The following is a 22,001-nucleotide window of genomic DNA, read 5'->3' as shown; positions in this document are numbered from 1 at the left end:
TATCACTGCTCCTGAAAAAAAAAACAAAGCTTAAAAATATTGCCACAAATTTTAATAAATCCACTGAAAAGTCAAACATTTGAGTCCGTAATAATCATAGAAAAGATGGCAAATTCCTGGTGGGTGTGAGTGTCTGAGTGTGCTTGTTCCACAGAAATTCATAGCGTGACGTGGTGATGTAACTGTACCAGAACTGTACCACCTTTGGCACTAGGATCACATGATCAGCCAAGACAAAGTTTAAATGCTGGGGAACTTCCATGCCTTTCAACAGATTGTTGTGACACAGAGCGTTGTTACACCTTGAAGATTACACCAGTGTCAGTGTTGCTGACTTGATTTACTGTTATTATAACTTTCAGTTTAGCCGAATCTAAATTGTATTTACATTGGAGACAAGATGACGTCTGCTGCAAGGTAAGGACTCAAATGCTTTGTACCTTTCCTTTGCAATGTTTAATTGTAATATATTATTGCAAGCCAAATATTTAACAATCACAGGCATCTGAACATTGATATATACTGAATGAATCTCTCTCTCTATCTCTCTAAATATATATATATATATATATATATATATATATATATATGTAATGACAGAGATTTATGTTACATTGTATATTTTTGATTGAATTTTGAAATAAAAGCTTAAATCATTTGTGACCTGATTAGTTGTCACTTTAAATGTGCATTTTTCATACTTTGTTATGTGTTAAAATAGAATTAAATTCATTATTTGTACCGTTTACTTATTTAATGATTTATTTAATTATTTACTTGATGGCTGCACTCCACATTATGAAATAATTACATCTGCCAACATCATCCATCGGTCAGTGTGCGGGCCTGACGCCGATCTCTGTGAATGTGATCGATGTGAACAGCCAGGTGGTTGTAGCTCAGCTTGCTGTGCTCTAGCATTAGAGAAGCTGGAGCCCATCTTAAAACTCTGAAGTCACCCTGGTCTCTGTCTCGATCAGAGAGTGCAGAAATAACCTCTACCACCTCAATAACGACCTGTGTTTTACCTTTGACCGTCTGGCGTTGCACATTAATTTATCTCGTGTGGAGCTTCAAAAATCCCCAAAAACGAATGAAGTTATGGAGAGTCAAGCTGAGTTCATGTATAGTGTGTAACAGCTTTTAGCATCACAGGTCCTGCAAGAGATGTCATGGGTGACTCTACTGTAAGTTGCCTAGAGTTGGTTATGAGCTCTATGGGTGTTTTTGAAGGCTTGACCAACTGTCCCACTTAAATGATTTTAAACCCAGTCAGCCCAAGAATCTTAAGAGAAAAAAGTAATAGTGAAACCACTGGTGAAGTTCTGCAGTGCACAGGTAGAAACTATGTGTGAAGACATTTTTAATAAGGTGGAAAAAAAACAGCGCACTTTGACTGAGTTCCCTAAGAATCAGACTCAACAAAATAAGATAGAACTAGTCAGACGTGTGTGGTTAAAATAAACAAATGAGGCTTTACTGGTTTGCATGTGTTCTTCCAGGGGGTTCTGGGAACTGGCTTACATCAGAGTCAGGGCTGGAGGGATACCTGACACTCAAAGCTGTTTGAAAATAACAAGCAGATATTTACATTCATTTGAATAGATTCATTTTATTCTTCTACATATGTAACAAGTACTGCCCTCGTTCTGGTTGCAGTTTTACAGCCAACCAGATGGATGATGTCTCTGACTACCTCTGGAACAACAGCCTGGACCTTGCAAAGGAAACACTGCATCTTGAGTTCCTGAACAAATTAAAAAGTTATACCATGAAAGCTGAACGCTATCTCAAGTTCACTCTGCAGGACATGGTCTACCTGGATGGGGTGACTGCGATGCTGAAGGAGATGAGTGAGAAGGTCACAGAGCCAGAGGACCTGAAGGTTTTCATTGAAGGAAGGCACTCCAGCTACAAGAAGTTTAGGGACTCATGCCTCCAGAGCCTTTTCATTAAGGTAAGAGCTGAAACGCTGCAGCAATAGCAGAGAACCAGAAGCTGTTTGTTCTTCTTAATTTTATGTTATTTTTTCTACTACAGGACCTAAATTCCATCGAACCGATGCCAGCCATGCAGAAGTATCTGGATACGTACAGAGAGGTGATGAAGGAGAGTGATCCTGTCTACTTCGTGGTGGCCCTGCTGCCCTGCCCCAGAGCCTGGTCCTGGATAGCTCAGAATCTGCAGTTACCCAAACACAGTGTCCACTACATCAGGAAATCAGACAGTGAGAGTGGCCAGTCCGAGAAGCATTACAGACCCATTCTGAACAAGTACCTAAACTCGACAGAGAAACTGCAGAAGGCCAATGATATCTTCCGCAGGCAAATGCAGAATGAGCATGACTTCTTTTACACTTCTTGAGCTGACAGCAGAAATGCTGTCCTGGGGTTTTATTACTGAAACTTCCTAATTTTTTTGTCTTAAGATCTGACAGGTGAAGATAAGATTCTCCACAAATTCGTATTACAGAAGCAAATCTGATCTTAATCTTATCTCCACTTAGGACATCTTAAACTATTCAATTGATGTCAAAAATCAACTTGCATGTCTGTTACCTAGCACCCAACAATCCATGCACAGCTGAAACGTAAACACATAATCAAAATAATGAAATTAGGTAACCAGACATATAGCTACCATTACTGATATAAAAAATATCAAACAAAACTACAGTGTGATATACCTAGTTGTGAGAAGTGTGAGAGTGCCCCCTGCTGTTTATCAGAGCGCCCCCTGCTGTTTATCAGAGCGCCCCCTACTGTTTATCAGAGCACCCCCTACTGTTTATCAGAGTGCCCCCTGCTGATTATCAGAGCGTTGCCGCCACCCAGTTTCAGTCTCCATTTCCCAAATGCTTTAGCCGAGCGTGCTAGCGTTACTCCTCCTAATAAATAGGCACACGTTCAGCTCCATCTCCTCATTATTCACCACCATCACTGTAATATTTCATCATCAACATTAACACAGGAAGCTAATCTGAGGGGTGGTGGGGTTCGAGTCGGCAGCATCTAAGATTTTTAAAACACAGAGACAGAAAAGAAGAATATATATTGAAAGCAACGTTTTACAGTAGGAATAAATGGAGCTCATTATACAGGCAGTGAATTAAACAGATTTCAGAGTTTAAAAGTTTCTGTACTAAAGCCCTTGATTGCCTTTTTTCCCTCACCTTGATGTACATGATAAATGTGCTTAATTGATTCAATGTCCAACAAGAAAAATCCACAGAAGAAATTCTGACTGGTGTTAAGTTACAGAATTTTGCAATATTTTTTTCTTTTTCTTTCATTTTTTTTGACATTTTATTATACTTTCATTAGCCAGCAAATTTGGACATTGTAGAATTACTGGGATGTATGCTACTTACTCTGCATCTTAGAAGAGACTGTAGGGGTCTGGTATGGAGAGCTGTGATGTTTATTGTCACTTATTGTTCTTTAAGTTGTGTTGTTGCCATGTTTAATTTGTGTTATGTGTTTAGCTTGTGTTGGGTGTGGACTGTTTTGTGTGGGGTCTTGGAGTTCTATGGCTGGTGGTGACCTATATTCTGCATTTCATGCTTGTGTAGAGGGTATTTCTGTTACTTCTGAATAAACACCATTTCATAGAGCAGAAATTATGCCTTCTTCTGTTTCTTCTTCTATGCAGACACCACAATAATAATAATAATGTATTTAAGATTAAGTGACATTTATTAGTCTTTACAAGAGTGAAATTTCAGTACCACATTTAACCCATCTGTGCACTAAAACACGCCTACACTCTAGTGAACTCACACTAGGGGGCAGTGAACACACTTGACAAATATCCACTACACACACACACCTCACTCTGTAAAGAAAGGTGAAAATGGGTGTATTCAGCATTAGAGTAAAAATGAAACTGACAGTTAATTATTTTTGGACATTAGTTGAAATTTACTTCATATTCACATCTGTTAGGCAGGAGGATGTTTGATTGTTCTGTCCGTTTACTCTGAGACTCGGAGTTGATTGTGTAAGATTGTGAAAATGGAAAAATTGTACGTTGTGGTGTAAAAAACCCAAAAGGAGTCCAAAAGGAGCTTTACCAGTTTATTGGATGAAACCGCTGGACAAAACAGTTTTTATGATAATGAAGGAAATATGAAAAATAGAAATCAAGACAGAAAAATCATGTTAATATGAAAAGTTTAACAAAAGTGAATAAAAATAAAAAAATAGGCTTAAGAGCCTTTAGGGCTCCAATTACCCCAGTAAACCTGAGTGTGGACTCGGGTTCGCTCTTTCTCCCATCTCCCAAGACAACGAGTTCCCGCTTATCTCTCCAAGTCTCAACTCTCTGTGCTCCTGTCCGAACTGAACTCTTAAGGTTTTACCGAAAGAATTTATAACAAACCAGCATATCTGAAGTGACCTTCTTCACCCAATCAGCTTTCGCCAGAGAGATAAGCACTCATTGTCAGAGCCTAGAGAGGAACGACCCAACTGCACACTTAGAAAACATACACTGTAATACCCATAAGACCATTGTAATACCTGATTGTTAACTACTTAAAGTAAAACAGCCAATAGTGGTGTACTTTGTGTACTTCAGGTGCCGGTCCCAAGCCCAGATAAATGGTGAGGGTTGCATCAGGAAGGGCATCTGGCGTAAAACTTGTGCCAAAACTATCATGCGGATCACAAATATGATTGCCATACCGGATCAGTTGAGGCCCGGGTTAACAACGACCACCTCCGGTGCTGTTGACCAGCAGGGTGCCGGTGGAAATTGGACTACTGTAGGTCGAAGACCATCAAAAAGAAGAGGATGAAGGCAAGTTAGAAGGCAGCGAGAGAGAAGGAAAGGCAGGAGTGTGGAGGATAGAGTAGGGACTCTGAACATAGGGACAATGACTGGTAAAGGCAGAGATCTTTCAGACATGATGGAGAGAAGGAAGGTAGATATTCTGTGTGTTCAGGAGACCAGATGGAAAGGAAGCAAGGCCAGGAACATTGGAGGTGGATTCAAAATGTTCTATCATGGTGTAGAGAGGAAGAGAAATGGAGTAGGGATAATCCTAAAGGAACAGCTTGTGAAAAATGTTCTGGATGTAAAGAGAGTGTCAGATAGGATCATGAGCCTGAAGTTGGAGGTTGATGGTGTGATTTTGAATGTGGTCAGTTCATATGCACCACAAATTGTTGGTCAGTTAGAGGAGAAAGAGGAATTTTGGAGTAAGATGGATGAAGTGGTAGATGGTGTCCCTAGAGAGGAGAGATGAGTGATTGGTGCAGACTTGGACCTATAGACATGTTGGTGAAGGGAACAGAGGGGATGGAGAGGTGCTGGGTATGTATGGTATGAAAGACAGAAGTGCGGAAGGTCAGATGGTTGTAGATTTTGCAAAGAGAATGGAAATGGCTGTGGTGAACACGTATTTTCAGAAGAGGGAAGAACACAGGGTGACATACAAGAGTGGAGGGAGGTGCACACAGGTGGATTATATCCTTAGCAGGAGATGCCACCTAAAGGAGATTGGAGATTGTAAAGTGGTGCCAGGGGAAAATGTAGCAAGGCAGCATAGGGTGGTTGTCTGTAGAATGAGATTAGAAACAAAGAAGAGGAAGAGATTGAAGACAGAGCCAAAGATTAGATGGTGGAAACTGAAGGAGGAGGATGGTTGCAGGCAGTTCAGGGAAAAATTGCAACAGGCCCTTGGGGGCAGTGAGGAGCTACCTGAGGACTGGGAAATTACAGCTAAGGTGGTGAGAGAAACTGGCAAGAATGTGTTGGATGTTTCGTCTGGTCAGAGGAAAGAAGACAAGGAAAGTTGGTGGTGGAATGAGGAAGTCCAGGAGAGTATTCAGAAGAAGAAGGCAGCTAAGAAAAAGTGGGATAACCAGAGAAACGAAGGAAGTAGGCAGGAGTACTGTGAGGCTAGTCGCATAGCGAAAAGAATGGTGGCAAAGGCAAAGGCTCAGGCCTATGATGAGCTGTATGAGAGGCTGGACAGTAAAGAAGGAGTAAAGGACTTGTATCGTTTGCCTAAACAGAGAGATACAGCTGGAAAGGATGTACAGCAGGTTAGGCTGATAAAGGATAGAGAGAGAAATGTACTAGTGAGTGAAGAGAGAGTGATGAGTAGATGGAAGGAGTACTTTGAAGAACTAATGAATGAGGAAAACGAGAGAGAGAGAGGAGGACAACGGAGGAAGAGATAGTGGATCAGGAAGTGCAGAGAATTAGTAAGGTGGAAGTGAGGGTAGCTTTAAAAAGGATGAAGAATGGCAAGGCAGTTGGTCCAGATGACATACCTGTGGAGGTATGGAGATGTTTAAGAGAGAATGCAGTGGACTTTTTAACCAGGTTGTTTAAAAAAATCCTGGAGAGTGAGAGGACGCCTGATGAGTGGAAAGGAGTGTACTGGTCCCCATTTTTAAGAACAAGGGTGATGTGCAGAGCTGCAGTAACTACAGAGGTATAAAGTTGATGAGCCACACCATGAAGGTATGGGAAAGAGTTGTTGAAGCAAGGCTAAGGCGTGAGGTTCAGATCAGTGAGCAGCAGTTTGGTTTCATGCCCAGAAAGAGCACCACAGATGCAATGTTTGCGTTGAGAGTGTTGGTAGAGAAGTACAGAGAAGGTTAGAAGGAGCTACATTGTGTCTTTGTGGATCTAGAGAAGGCATATGATAGGGTGCCAAGACAGGAACTGTGGTACTGTATGAGGAAGTCAGGTGTAGCTGAAAAGTATGTTAGGGTGGTGCAGGACATGTATGAGGATAGTGAGACAGTGGTGAGGTGTGCAGTTGGAGTGACAAATGGTTTCAAGGTGAAGGTAGGGTTACATCAGGGATCAGCTTTGAGCCCCTTCTTGTTTGCAATGGTGATGGACAGGTTGACGGATGAGGTCAAGCAGGAGGCTCCATGGACCATGATGTTTGCAGATGACATTGTAATCTGTGGTGAGAGTAGAGAGCAGGTGGAAGAGAATCTGGAGAGGTGGAGGTTTGCACTGCAGAGGAGAGGAATGAAGGTCAGTAGAGATAAGACGGAATACATGTGTGTGAATAAGAGGGAGGCAGGTGGAAAGGTGAAGATGCAAGGAGTAGAGGTCGTAAAGGTGGATGACTTCAAATATCTTGGGTCAACCATCCAGAGCAATGGACAGTGTAGAAAAGAGATGAAGAAGAGGGTGCAGGCAGGATGGAGTGGGTAGAGACGGGTGTCATGGCTGATGTGTGACAGAAGGATAGCAGCAAGAGTGAAAGGGAAGGTTTACAAGACAGTAGTGCGTCCTGCTATGATGTATGGTTTGGAGACTGTGGCTCTGTCTAAAAGACAGGAGGCTGAGCTGGAGGTGGCGGAGATGAAGATGCTGAGATTTTCGTTGGGAGTGACAAGATCAGCAGATCAGAGGGACAGTGAAGGTGGAGCTTAGTTTGGAGATAAAGCCAGAGAGGCAAGGTTGAGATGGTTTGGACATGTGTTGAAGAGGAATAGTGGATATAGGGCAGTCGTGGGCTGGAGGGTAGGGATCTGGCCCTGTGACCGGAAGGTTGCCGGTTTGATCCCCAGGGCTGACAGTCCATGACTGAGGTGTCCTTGAGCAAGACAAGACACCTATCCCCCAACTGCTCCCTGGGTGGCGTGGATAGGGCTGCCCACTGCTCCAGGCAAGTGTGCTCACTGCCCCCTAGTGTGTGTGTGTTCACTAGTGTGTATGTGGTGTTTAATTTCACGGATGGGTTAAATGCAGAGGTGGAATTTCCCTGTTGTAAGGACTAATAAGCACTCATTGTCAGGGCCTAGAGATGAACGACCCGACTCCACACTTAGAAAACATACACTGTAAGAACATTGTAATACCTGATTGTTATACTACCTAAAGATGAAGTGTAATCAATTGAGGTGAAAGATGTGTGTCTGTATGTGCATACACTCACCTGCCACTTTATTTTACTCGCTAGTAAAAGGTTGGACCCCCTTTTGCCTTCAGAACTGTCTTAATTCTTCATGACACACTTTCAACAAGGTGTTGGAAACGTTCCTCAGAGATTTTGGTTGGTTATTTGAGTTCCTGTTGCCTTTTGTATCACCTGGAACCAGTCTGCCCATTCTCCTCTGACCTCTCACATAAACAAGGCATTTTCATCCACACAACTGACTGCTCACTGGATGTTTCCTTTTTCGGACCGTTCTCTGTAAACCCTAGAGATGGTTGAGCGTGAAAATCCCAGTAGATCAGCAGTTTCTGAAATACTCAGACCAGCCCGTCTGGCACCAACAACCACGCCACGTTCAAAGCCCCTTAAATCCCCTTTCTTCCCCATTCTGATGGTCAGTCTGCACTTCAGCAAGTTGTCTTGACCACCTCTACATGCCTAAATGCAGTGAGTTGCAGCCGTGTGATTGGCTGATTAGCTTTTTGTGTTAACAAGCAATTCAACAGGTGCACCTGGTCCGAGAAAGAGAAAATAACCAGTGAGCAGCAGTTTTGTGGACGAAAATGCCTTGTTGATGTGAGAGGTCAGAGGATGCGCAGACTGGTTCCAAATGGTTCCATCTTAATACGAATTAACACTTTTCAAATATGTGTAGGTTGTTTACCAGTACAGGAAATCATATAATTTGACTTCAAGAAATTTTAATTATCATAATAGGTGTTTTATATTTCTCTGGCCACCAGAGGGAGCCAAATCAGTAACTGCAAATATCAATGTTATACTAATTAATTAAAAATATACTGTTGAAGTCTCAATATCAGTAATTGTTTAAAAAATCTTTCCTTTTAATCACAATGGTATTGCAAGTTTTGTAATAATAAAGAGGAAACATATGACATTTGACTCTGCTTATATTACCTCTTACAGTGTTCAATTTACTGCCCAAAATCTAAAATGAATTATTCCTGTCTAAGAATAAAAACAATAAATACATGACACTTGTTTCAAATTATGCATCATAATGAGAATTGTTACTTTGCAAATATGTGTAGGTTGTACTGTACAGGAAATCCTATTATTTGATTTCAGCAAATTATATTCAGAGCAGGGCGGCACGGTGGCGTGGTGGGTAGCGCTGTCGCCTCACAGCAAGGAGGGCCTGGGTTCGATTCCCCAGGTGGGTGATCAGGGTCCTGTCTGTGTGGAGTTTGCATGTTCTCCCCATGTCTGCGTGGGTTTCCTCCCACAGTCCAAAGACATGCAGTCAGGCCAATTGGACATGCTAGATTGCCCCTGGGTGTGAGTGTCTGTGTGTCTGCCCTGCGATGGACTGGCGGCCCATCCAGGGTGTATCCTGCCTTCCACCCGAAGACTGCTGGGATTGGCTCCAGCACCCCCCACAACCCTGACGGAGAAGCGGCTTAGAAAATGGATGGATGGATGGATGGATGGATATTCAGAGCAACAATTTTTCTCTCGCCACCAGAGGGAGCCAAACCAGTAACTGCCATTTTTGACAAAAAAAAACACCAATAATTGTCTGAATATAACCAATTTTGACACAAATACAGAAAATGGTATACTGACAGTGTATTATGATTCCATTTGGAACTATACTCCTCAATAGTCAAAGTAATTGCAAGGTGGAAACTAATTCCAAAAATGATGCTTTGTGTTGCTCTGTACTGATAAATTCTCTCAAAAAAACTGGTCCGCTCTGGGCCACTTGTAGCTGAACATGCAAACATCCACCTTTGAAGATTAAGGCTGTGGGTTTCCTGTTGCAGATATCGGTTGTTGCTATAACAGTTGTGAACACACACTTAATTATCTTAATCTTAAGGAGGAGTCTGTCTTAAATTCCAACAATTTCCTGTAGGGGTGTGACAAGATCTGGTGTCGCGAGATGTATCTCAGTGATATTTCTCGTTGCGTTAAAAATCTGTCTCATGGGATTTGTGATCTAGCAAGCAGCCAGAATGACATCGGAAAATATAGGTATTACTATTGAAGATGCCCCCGCCACTTTCAAATCGTTTGTTTGGCAGCATTTTAGGTACCCGGCGGAAATGATAAATGGCAAGAGAGTGACTGATAAGACACAGACCATATGCAAACATTGTATGAAAACAATGCCGTACACCGCGGCTAATACGAGCACGATGCAGAGACATTTACAGCACCACCACAGCACAGTACTCAAATCAACAACTGCACCTGTGAAGAAAACAAGCCAGACAACGCTGACTAACACATTCGGACCTCAACTTCCACAGTCAAGTGTCAGAGCCACAGCAATAACTAGAGACATTGGTGTTTTCATCGCAGCAGATATGAGGCCATTTTCTGTGGTAGAAAATCAAGGATTTCGGCGACTCCTTCACACACTGGAACCTAAGTACACCATCCCGTCACGCACGCATTTTACCTGTACAGTGATCCCAAACCTCTATGAAGAATCCAAGAGCAAGATAGTGCAGATCCTGAAAGACGCAGCAAGCATCGCCATAACAACAGACGGTTGGACATCGCGAGGTACACAAAGCTATATCACAATTACAGCCCACACAATCAACAGTGACTGGAAAATGGAAAGTGTTGTACTACAGACTCGCCCACTTTTCAAGTCCCACACAGGGGCAAACATAGCTGAGGTTTTAGACAGCTGTTACTGACTGGGAGCTTAAAAAACCAAACCACGGCATCGCTATTGTTACTGACAATGCATGTAATATGGACATGGCCATGCGCGAGGCGGGCTTGAAGCCGCACATTAAGTGTTTTGCGCACATTATAAACCTTGCAACCCAAGCTGGCCTCGGTGTTCCCCGTGTCGCTCATTTGCTCGGGCGGGTGAGACATGTTGCAGCTTTTTTTCATCGAAGTTCAACGTTAATCATAGACGTTACGACGCAATGGAACAGCAAATAGATAGAAACAGATAGTTGCAGCAAATTGTCAGTGACATGGTCAGGCTCTGTTTGCACTATTTGCACTCTGTATTGACAGAGAAGAACTTTTTGTTTTGCACATAATATTGTTTGCACTTGAAAAAAGGAGAAATATTTATTTTATTTATTTTAACTTTTATAAAATTTTATTTTAATTTCAATTTGTAGAGGAAGAAGTTTATTAAAAGTTCATGCTTACATCATGCATGTTAAGAGTTATAATAAACCATTTCATAATGCATGTGCAACTCGGTCAAATAAAAGTCTGTTGTCCAGTCATATAATTTGTCATTTTAGTTTTCTTAAAATCTCGTCTCGTTCTCGTGAACCCAATATCGTGTCTCGTCTCGTGAGCTGAGTGTATCGTCACATGCCTAATTTCCTGTGTTCTATATCCAGAGACATAAAATTTGTTTATGCTACTACTTTGTCCTAAAATGGTACGTGGTTCTTTGTTGCTTCCTTTCAGTAAATTGTTTCAAAGACTGCAGTCGTGCCACAGATGTCTTAAGGCTCACCATGAGTGCCTTTGCCTTTGAACTCTAGGGTCGTGGGTTCAATGTTCCTGTCATGGATGTTAAACTGAGTTGCTTAGATTGTAGTGGCTGTATCATCTAGGGGTCTTAATCATTGGAAAAGGAGATCTTTTTTCAAAATCTAAAGATCTGCTACAATCTATGACCTAGGGACACTACTTTAGTCCTCGATATCTTCCTAGTGCTTGGACCCCGCAGATTGCCGTTTCCAGCTATATTTCATAAGTTGAAATTCTGGCATGAAAAAATATGTAGATTGTCGCATGTTTCCAAACTGACATGTAAACTTTTGGCAGTCAGTTCCTATGACAGGATCAGTCAAACACAAGGGCAAAACAAAATACTGAGGGGATACAACTACTTTATATTTCTCTTAGATTTACTTAAGTCATTAGAACTGCACATATATTTGATTTAAAAAATAGTTTGTCACTAAAGGTTACCACATCTTATGATAAGATACTTCATATCATGTGGCTCTGCTGAAGGGAGACAGTGCTCAGTGGTGAGCACTGAGCTCTCACAAAAGATTAAACAGTTTGACAACAAACATCATTGGTTAAATTACAACTATTGTAGTTTAAGCTAAAATTCACTTAAACTCTGTCCACACTGCTCAGAGTGTGGACAGAGTTTCCGAGTATTTCCGAGACAACCCAAATATGTAGATTTTTAATGACGGTTTCTGGTTGACTGACCAGCAGACTTACCAGCAGCCTTGGTTTAGCCATTTCAGCAGCTGCTAAGTCTCACTGAGCTGAAAATGTGTGTTTTTAGCTTTGTGCTTGGAGTGAAAACCAGGATGCTGTTTAGAGATGCAAGTAAATCCACAGCATATGAATCTTATAATTTTTCATTTATTTACCCACATAATCTTGTTTTTTGCCTTTTTAGTGCATTTCTTGTGGTTTCTGATGCTTTCCCCAACACTTACACCCGCTTAGGAAATGGTGTAAATATTGAGCATAGTAGTTACTAAATGTTAAAACTAGTTGATGTATTGCACCTCTTTTGGATTTAGTAATGTATAAACCTGAAGGTAGTAAAAACTAGTCTGTATTTGAATTTACGAACTCCAGCTCATGACTGCCCTAAAGTGAGTCATGCCCAAGAACACAGGTTATGCAGCAATTTTCATTGTTGAGGCAGAATATTTGTTCAGGCTTCAGTTGTGGCAGAGGTTATAAGGTAACACTGGTGGAAAGTCTAGGTATTGATGCATATTGTTTTTACACTTAAGGCCACCACAAATAAGACACGCTGCATCACACAGCATCCTAAAATTATTTTTTTAATGATGCTGCACATTCAACTCCCAGCACTGTTAAATTTCTCTGCACACCTTAGTCTGCCATTCATTGTTTTGGAATTGCTGTTTTAAATTAAACCCAGAATAAAACTGCAGAAAACCACAGCATATAACATGTGGCTTATATTAAAAAGGACAGTAAAGTTTTTTATAAGGATAAACAAATAAATTATTATTAGTGATAAGGCTGCAACTAAGGACTATTTTTCTGTTGATGAATGTATTGACTATTTTACCTACAGGAGGTCCTACGAGTTACCATGTTTTGTGGTTACGACACATCTCCCATATACTATATAAAGCCTTGTTTCGACTTAAGTGGTTTTGTGTCGTAAACGCAAACTTCGTGTGCGGGAACTAGTTGGTATGCGCGGCGGAAGAATACGCCGTGACGCTGCTGTGGACCGAGGAAGACGGCGTCACCCCAGTCGCATTGTACTCCATTTTGGCTTGTTGCTTCGTTGTTCTCGTGTGTGTTCCGATTTCGTTAACCTTTTGCCCTTCATTACAGCTCCCAAGCATAAGGCAGACTCTTCTGATGGCAGTGCATTGAAGAAGAGGAAAGCCGTCACCCATGAAAGTTAAATTAGATATCGTTTAGCGATCCGATAAGGGGGAAACAGCGCCAAACATTGGCCGGTCGCTTGGACTTAGTCGTTCGACTGTCGCTACGATTATAAAAGATAAAGATCGCATTCTTGAACATGTGAAAGGATCTGCTCCTATGAAATCGACAGTGATAATGAAGCAGTGTAGTGGTCTTACTATTGAGATGGAAAGATTATTAGTGCTTTGGTTGGAAGAACAAAATCAACGGCATATCCCAGTGAGCCTTACGGTGATTCAGGAGAAGGCTAAAAGATTGAGGCGTTGAAAAAAGAAAAGGGGGAAGGAAGTGAAAGTGAAGAGTTTGTGGCCAGTAGGGGTTGGTTTATGCGGTTTAAGGCTTGTGCCAATTTCCATAATATTAAAGTGCAAGGTGAAGCTGCTAGTGGTGATGAGAAAGCAGCAAGTGAGTTTCCTAAAGCATTGGCTGAGATAATTAGGGAGGGGGGGTTACTGTGCTGAGCAAGTGTTCAACGTGGATGAGACAGGCTTGTTTTGGAAGCGTATGCCTAACCGTACGTACATCGCCAAGGAGGAGAAGTCAGCACCAGGTCATAAAGCCAGCAAGGAGAGACTGACTTTGCTTCTTGGGGGCTTACAGTATTTACGTACAGTATGTACGTATGTTCCGATTTACACCGAAAATCGGTTTACGACGCGACGTAGGAACGGATCAACGTCGTAACCCGAGGAACTCCTGTATTAGTGAATGAATTTTTTTTTTTTTTTCTGTTATTGGGCCTTTTGGGGAAATAAATCATCATTGCATTGCAGCTTTTTAATCCTGAGTCAGTTTTTCAAACAACACTCAGCTATCATGCAACTCCTCAGGCACACACACTGAAGTGAAAGTAACGACAAGCAGCACTGGAACAACTGGAAGTGCAAAAGTCAACTTACTGTTCTTTATAATCTTCTTATGATAACGTTGCTTGGAAAAGTCTGTTCATCATCATCTTATTATCAGTAATAATAATAATAATAGTTATAATTATTATTATTATTATTATTGTTGTTGTATGCTCAAAGTTATTAAACTTTTCATTGTGCAAATTTTTGGGAATACATATTTTGCACATATGTTCCTAATACATAGGAATAGTGTGTTTCTGCTGCCTAGCTGATGCATACATGTATACATTCTACACAGAACACATACTGAACACACAACATGCACACCACACCCACTCTACACACTCCACAAATCTAAGATAGCAGTGTATTTAAGGCACTGAAGCATTTAAGGTATCAGTAGATTTAATGTAGCAGTGTATGTAAGGTACAGTGTATGTAAGAATTTTTAAGAGAGCATTGCTTATAAAGAACCAGCAGTTTTAATGTAGCACTGTAAATGGTATATAAGGTATTAGGTAATTTAAAGTAGCAGTGTATCTAATGTATTACATATAGTGTAGCAGTGTATTTAAGGCAACAGTAATTTTAAAACATCAGTTTATTTAAGGGACTAAGAAACCAGTAGACTTTAAAAAGCAGTATATGTAGGTTACATTTAAATTTAAGGGAGCAGTGCGTTTAAGGTAGTAAATTTAATCTTGCAGTTAATTTAAGGAAATTATAATAATAATACTAATATAGTACTTTTCAAAGACTTAAAGATGTTCGAAACAATAGAGACAGCTCTGAGGACAATGAACACAAAACCATAGGATCACAAACAGACATGTCAAGACTTCGTAGAGAACTAATGTAAGGCTATGGATAGTTATAAGCAAGAGAGAGCAGGTATGTTTTGAGAGTAGATTTAAATGTGTTGACAGAATTAGCCCAGTGGGGAAGAGAATTCCAGAGTCGCGGAGCCAAGCTAGAGATAGCACGATTGCCATACCCACGTAGGTTGGATGGTGGGATACTAAGTAATCCAGCAGGTGAGGACCTGAGAGTTGAGTTGGTTTGTAGAGAATAATTTCATCACATAAGTAGGAATGAACAAGGTTCATTGTAAGTGTAAGTGAGGAGAACAATTTTCAATTGTATGTGATATTTTACAGGGAGCCAGTGGAGATTGTGTGAGCAGGTGTGGATGGTGCAGTCTGCAAACAACTCTAGCATAGGATTTAGGACTGCCGAGATGCTGCAGCATGAAGTGCAGGGCCAAGTTGACCATGTCATTGATAGACCTGTTAGCTCTGTATGCCAACTATAGAGGATCCAGCAGAGGGTTTGTAATGGTGTTCCGGTGGGCTGGGACAACATATTCAACAGAAGACAAGGCTAAGTTAAGAGGCCTTTATTAGTCCAACAACAGGGAAATTTCACCTCCACATTTAATCCAGCCATGAAATGAAACACCACATACTCACTAGTGGGCAGCCTTACATGTAGCACACAGGAATCAAATCAAATCAAATCAGATTTATTGTCACATCACAAGAGTACAGGAGTACAGGTGAGTGAAAAACTTGGGTGCAAGTTCCCACTGAATGCAGCGACAGTATTTACAACATGGAGTAGAATGGTGAGAGAAAATAGTAATAATAATAATCATAATAAGAAGAAGAAGAAGAGAAAAAAAAATTATATATACATATATATATATATATATATACATATAAATTAAAATAAAAATTATATATATATATATATATATATATATACAATATACAATATACAATAAACTAACAAACAATATACACAGACATACATTATATACATAATCTTATTGCACTGAATGTTAGCTAAAAAGTCATAAAATATAGATACTGCAATGCTGTGTACATGTGCAATAATCTATGTATGTGTGTGAGTGCGGAGATAGTCCAGTAGGTGACTTAGAGTAACTTAGAGTAAAGTGCATGGTAGAGACTGAGTCCGAATGTGCAGTGTAAAGTAAAGTAGTGGGGTGCAGGGTAAAGTGCAGAGTGCATTGAGTTTGTATGGGGTGGCAATGGGGTGGGCAGGGCAGAACACTGTTCTACTGTCTGTTCCACAGTCTGGTCGCCTGGGGGAAGAAGCTGTCTCGGAACCGGTTAGTTCTGGTCTTCAAGCTTCTAAGCCTCCTTCCACTCGGCAGTTGTGAAAACAGGCAGTGACTTGGGTGGTAGGGGTCCTTCATAATCCTTCTGGATTTCCTCAGGCAGCGGCTGGTGTATAAATCCAGAAGGTTTGGGAGCTGAACTCCGGTGATGTATTGCGCTGTGCGTACTACCCACTGCAGGGATTTCCTCTCGAGGGCGGTACAGCTCCTGTACCAGGTGGTGATGCTGCCAGTCAGGATACTTTCCACAGTGCAGGTGTAGAAAGTCCTGAGGATGCTGGGGTTCAGACCAAACCTCCTCAGCCGCCTGAGGAAGTAGAGGCGTTGTTGGGCCTTCTTCATCACCCGTGTAGTGTGTTCTGTCCATGTCAGATCCTCGCTGATGTGAACACCAAGGAACTTGAAGCTGCTAACCCTCTCTACCGCAGTCCCATTGATGGAGATCGGGGGGTGTACTCTCTCCTGCTTCCTGAAGTCCACGATCAGCTCCTTAGTCTTACTGACGTTTAGAGAGAGGTTATTCTCCTGGCACCAGTTTTCCAGGATGTTAACCTTCTCTCTGTAGGCCGATTCATCATTGTTGGAGATCAGGCCTACAATCGTTGTGTCGTCAGCAAACTTGATGATGACATTGGAGCTGTGTCTGGCTGTGCAGTCGTGGGTGTACAGGGAGTACAGGAGCGGACTGAGCACACAGCCCTGAGGGGCTCCAGTGTTGAGGGTCAGAGAGGAGGATGTGATATTGCCCATCCTTACCACCTGCCGTCGACCCGTCAGGAAGTTAAGGATCCAGCTGCACAGTGTCCTGTTCAGACCCAGATCCAGGAAGCAGCTGGGGGTTAGGCACCTTGCTCAAGGACACCTCAGTCATGTTGTTTCTGGGGAACCTTCTGGTCATATGGCTGGTTCAGGGCTGGTTCATGACTGCCTCCAGGCTACTGGCTTGTAATCATCTGGTCCAGTAAGTTTTGTTTTTTGGGGACTGGAATTATGGCAGCAGAACAGCATTCCAGTGATTTGTTGAAGATGTTGAAAATTGGTGCCAGTTGTTCCCAGCAGTGCTTTAGGGTGGAGAGAGAGATTAGGTCAGGTCCCAGGGTGTTTCTCACCTTCTGTCTGTTGAAAAGCCTGTTAATGTGTTTGTTGGTCGTGAGATGAGCAGAGGGTAGAGGGGAGAGAGCCAGGGTGGGGGAGGTGGGGATGGGGCTGGCAGAGAAAGCTGAAGATTGTCCTTTATGTCTTTAAGTCTGAAAGTGTTCAAGCCTTTGGTGGTAATTCAGACGGAGGTCTTTCTCACCTCGTAGCTGAAGATCTCTTGGAGGACTTTGGAGTAGCATGCCATGATTTATGTAGTAAACAAGAAGAGAAACATTACCATTCAGGTTATTTACATAGAAACTGAGTAAATATATGTACTGGGAGAAAGAATAAATGTAATCAATTAGGAAATTTAATATAATTGAATTTGGCACTTCCCGTGAACAGAGTTCACTTTAGACGTAAAAGCTCTTTGAAATGTTCTTTGGCGTTTCATAACAAAGTATTAATCAAAGCAAGTGCTTAACCTTCAAGTAATGTTAATATCCACCTCAGGCTGTTAAATCAGAGACTGTCTGAGCTTTTTTGAAATGTACAGCATTTCTGCAACCCTGTGACCAAATTTCAGGGAGATGTATAAAAGGCATTTAAAAGCCTCTTTTAATTCAGTTTTTAAACTAAAACCCCAAAAATTCCTTTGTTGGTGTTTTTCTTTATTTAAATGTTTATATAGAGATAAACAGACCAGATGTAGTTGATTTTTTCTTTCTTTTATCAGTAATTTGAACCACAATCTGCCCTCCATCAATGTCTGATAAACTGCTGCATTAATTTTGCCATCAATTCTGACCAAATTTGCTGTTGCTGTTTACTTTATAATCCTTATAATAACTGAATGGGTTCCGTCATTTTTATTCCTTTATTTTATTGCTTATTTGTGTAAATTCAGAACTGCGGCTGTTCTTCTGCAATTCTAGCCAATCATAGAGCAGGAGGAGGTTTTGGAGGAATACGGGTGGGATTAGAAAAGCATCGCCCCCAGATACAGAGATGACGTCAAGTGGGGGCGCTAGTTCTGAAACGGTGGTCCACCAAAGGCAATCAAGTGGAGAAGAAGAAGAGCTTCGGGGTTTTAGAGGGGAACAGGAGCCGATCTGCTGAAGGTAAAGAGCCGTTTATCTTTTTCTTTCTGTTTATAACTCACTCTAACAGACACAGAGAAACTTCAGTTTCTGTACTGATAGATATTTTGCGTATTCACTTTATTACTTTTCTTTAAGGCCCTTTTACTTCTGAAGTGATTACATTGATCTCAGTGTGTGTAGGTTTGTATGGGGGCTGCTGGTTTAGTTTGGGTGTGGACTGTTGGTTGGTGTGAGTTTGCTGTTCAGTTTAGGGGGTTGCTGTTAAATTTGTATGGGGGCCCTGGTTAAGTGAGGGTAGGTGATCCATTTGAAGCTGAACAAGGGTGTGTGTGTTGGGGGTTCTGGGTAAGTCGTCTTGAGGGTAGTAAGTCAGTGTTTTCTAAGTTCGGCTTTACTTTGTGCTATAGAAACAAACAGATTGCACCACAGAAACTACTGCACCACCTTAATGTTAAACTAGTAATTACTAAATTCTTTCATCTCCTTGTAAGAGGTTTAAGCTAGTTTGACTGTCAACAGTTACACAACTTCAGTGAGACCATAGATTACATCCACAGCTCCAGTACAGTGAGATCATAGCTTCCATCCACGGGTCCAGTACAGTGAGACCATAGCTTCCATCCACAGGTCCAGTACAGTGAGACCATAGCTTCCATCCACAGCTCCAGTACAGTGAGACCATAGCTTCCATCCACAGCTCCAGTACAGTGAGACCATAGATTCCATCCACAGCTCCAGTACACTGAGACCGTAGTTCACATCCATTTTGGAAAGGTCTCATGATCACCTGGTCACAGAAGCATTGTTAAAGAAGTTTAATATTCAGTAACATCCCAGTTTGATTTATCCTTTTCACAGGGTGATATGCCTCATGGACTACAGACCAATTTAAATTCACCTTTTCTGATGGAACTTCTGTGTGAGGGAGATTATGATTTGCCACATTCTCTTCCACATCCTAGATAAATACTGCTTTTCTTAGGGAGGAGACCCAGTAGCCAGTCACCTTTTTCAGCAACATTGCATAATTTGCTTTAGTTTATACTTGATGACCAGATAGAAAGAGGGTTTTTGATTCCAGGTGCCTTACTTCCTCATAGTATGTGGGTTCATTATTAATTTGCAAGTGAGGCCAAATTGGTTCTCCAAAATTGATTTTCAGTAGAATTATATTGGTTTAGATAAAGTTGATGAGGACATATCATGCAGCTCTGAGGACCACCGGTTCTGAGGTATAGAGGGTGAAGTTAACCTAATTTTATTTATGGAACTTTTTTCCAGCAAGGATGGCCATGGCAATGTGGTTTTCAGGTGACGCATCAGGGCCAGTCATATTGTCAGTCTTTTGTCTGACCTGATGTTCAGTGGTGGTGATCGTATAGGGTGGTGGGGAGGGGGGTTGTATGTTCTTTAGAGGTGAGAACTGGCAGAGATGAGGTGTGAAGAGGCTGCAGACATGATGTCGTAGACTGACTGTAGCTCAGCAGAAGGGAGCCAGAAAATCTTTGTTTCTCAGTTCTGAAGCAAAAAATATTTACCTGTTTTTGAACATTAAAGGTTCCAAATGAATGATTATTAGAGATGGTCTTGAATCTTCTCCAGATAAAGGAACTTTTTATTTGAACTGTCACAGTTTAGCCCTGTTTGCTGTTGGCTGCATATTTATCCCTTTTATTTTGTGTCATTGTTCCACTGCTGTGTTTCTTGGCTTTGCATAGTGTCTCCAAGTCAATGGAGAGACAGGGTTATTTGTTGTAAACGTCAAAAAGTCTTTGGGATGCAAGTTTCCTTGAAGTTTACTTAATTAAACTGGACATTGAACAACAGTTTTTAAGTTCCTAAAATGTTAAAACCTCAAATGCCGTAACCCTCCATCAGTACCTGAATCCTGTTATAACATTAACATAAATGTCAGTGCAGTTCAGGGTTTATCTTTATTTCTGACACATCTGCTCTGTTCCTGATAATATAATCAGAATTAGAAGCATTTACACTTGGATATTCTTCCTGAACCAGCTATAGTTTTTGTACAGTTGCTAGGAAGCTTTTTCAGTACTGAGTTCTCTTCACATAGTATTCACAACAGACTGCTTGTTTTTTGATGTTGTTTTCAAACAAAAAGAAGTCTTCAACTGCTGAATCCACATTTACAGCATTTAGCAGACACTCTTATCCAGAGCGACTTACAAGAAGTGCTTTATCTATCTAGAGAAAGTATCTTTGCTAGTTACTAATATCTTAGAGAGAAAGCCAGTACTGAGCTCAGATACTGCTAAGAAACAAACTCACTGTTGATACCCAGAGAAAAAGGAACAGAGTTGAACACAAAACAGTGCAATAAAATACAATACAATAAAGTACAATGCATAAGTGGAGTACAATACATTGCAATCTACCTCCTACAACCTGGAGAGAGCTCTGCTTTCACAAATAGTTTGCTATTTATTAAACTGAAAATACATTTTATGTGCTACACAGCTGCTTAGCAAACATCAGCTGTGGTCAGATTTGGGATAGCTACTGAAAAATTGTAATACTGTTCGACCAGAGGAGGACGGGTCTTCCCTTGTGAGTCTTGGTTCCTCCCAAGGTTTCTTCTTCCAGTCTGAGGGAGTTTTTCCATGCCACCGTTGCCTCTGGCTTGCTCACTGGTGGATATGTTGTTGTAACTGTATCCTTTCAAACTTCTGTAAAGCTGCTTTGTGACAACATCGTTACAAAAAGCGCTATACAAACTTGAAACTTGAATTGAAAATTAGTAGGCAGCTACTTTCCCAAAATTTGTAGCCAGCTACAATTCAGCTACTTTTCCAGACAAAAGTGGCTACTTTTTAACTAATTTTGAAAAGCAGTGCACTACTTTTTAGCTACTTTCAAAGCACAATTGTCAGATTGTTTGTGCATCTCCACCTGACATTTGCCAGAAAGAAATGCACAATTGAAAAGCTGCAGATATACAAAACGATCGCCAAAAGTTTTAAGTGTAACCAACAACCACAGATGTGATATCCAACAAAAACAAAGACTAAGAGACGGCAAAGCCAATCATTCCAGGGTTTTCCTAACAACAAAAATAACTAGATACAAACCAAATAATTTTGTGCAAAGCATTGTGAACTGTTGAAATAAAACCACTAGAATTTAAACATTTCAGCGAAACACATACAGACATGACATTCAGAATCCTTTGTTTAAGTTCAGTAACACTTTAGCCTCCAAATCCTCATGAGTGACTCTGGTTCTGTTTGGAGTGAGAATCAGGCCTGAACAGCTATGCAGCAGTGGAGAGACTATTGCGGCTCCACAGCAGAACTAGATTTTAAGGTAAAATAACAATCTTCCTTTGCTCTTAAATAATTATAACACAGTTTGCACAATATATGGTGTTAAACGCTGGAGGTAATTCATAACTGCTAATTCACAAACCTTTAATGCTGAAGACCGACATGCAGATTACTTGTCACACACCAATGCAGATAAAGAAACAGCAAAAGAGAGATTTAAGACAA

At 41.1% G+C, this 22,001-nt stretch overlaps 2 protein-coding genes and 1 pseudogene across 2 annotated transcripts in view; 2 read left to right on the top strand and 1 right to left on the bottom strand.

The window, feature by feature from the left end:
• LOC108443622 (zinc finger protein 850-like) overlaps positions 1-22,001 on the bottom strand; it is a 225,995-nt gene that overhangs the window by 39,042 nt on the left and 164,952 nt on the right. The window lies entirely within an intron of this gene.
• Positions 249-2,904, top strand: LOC119261945. The gene is made up of 3 exons (XM_037532495.1): positions 249-417; positions 1,660-1,957; positions 2,041-2,904. Exons 1-3 carry the CDS (start codon positions 401-403, stop codon positions 2,362-2,364), a joined length of 639 nt encoding a protein of 212 aa, XP_037388392.1. The 5' UTR covers positions 249-400; the 3' UTR covers positions 2,365-2,904.
• LOC108443626 overlaps positions 18,301-22,001 on the top strand; it is a 29,970-nt pseudogene continuing 26,269 nt past the window's right edge.

The sequence above is a fragment of the Pygocentrus nattereri genome, chromosome 2, assembly GCF_015220715.1.
Source record: "Pygocentrus nattereri isolate fPygNat1 chromosome 2, fPygNat1.pri, whole genome shotgun sequence".
NCBI classification, from domain to species: domain Eukaryota; kingdom Metazoa; phylum Chordata; class Actinopteri; order Characiformes; family Serrasalmidae; genus Pygocentrus; species Pygocentrus nattereri.
Note: the sequence above shows the minus strand (reverse complement) of the source record. Positions and strands in the feature narration are given on the sequence as shown.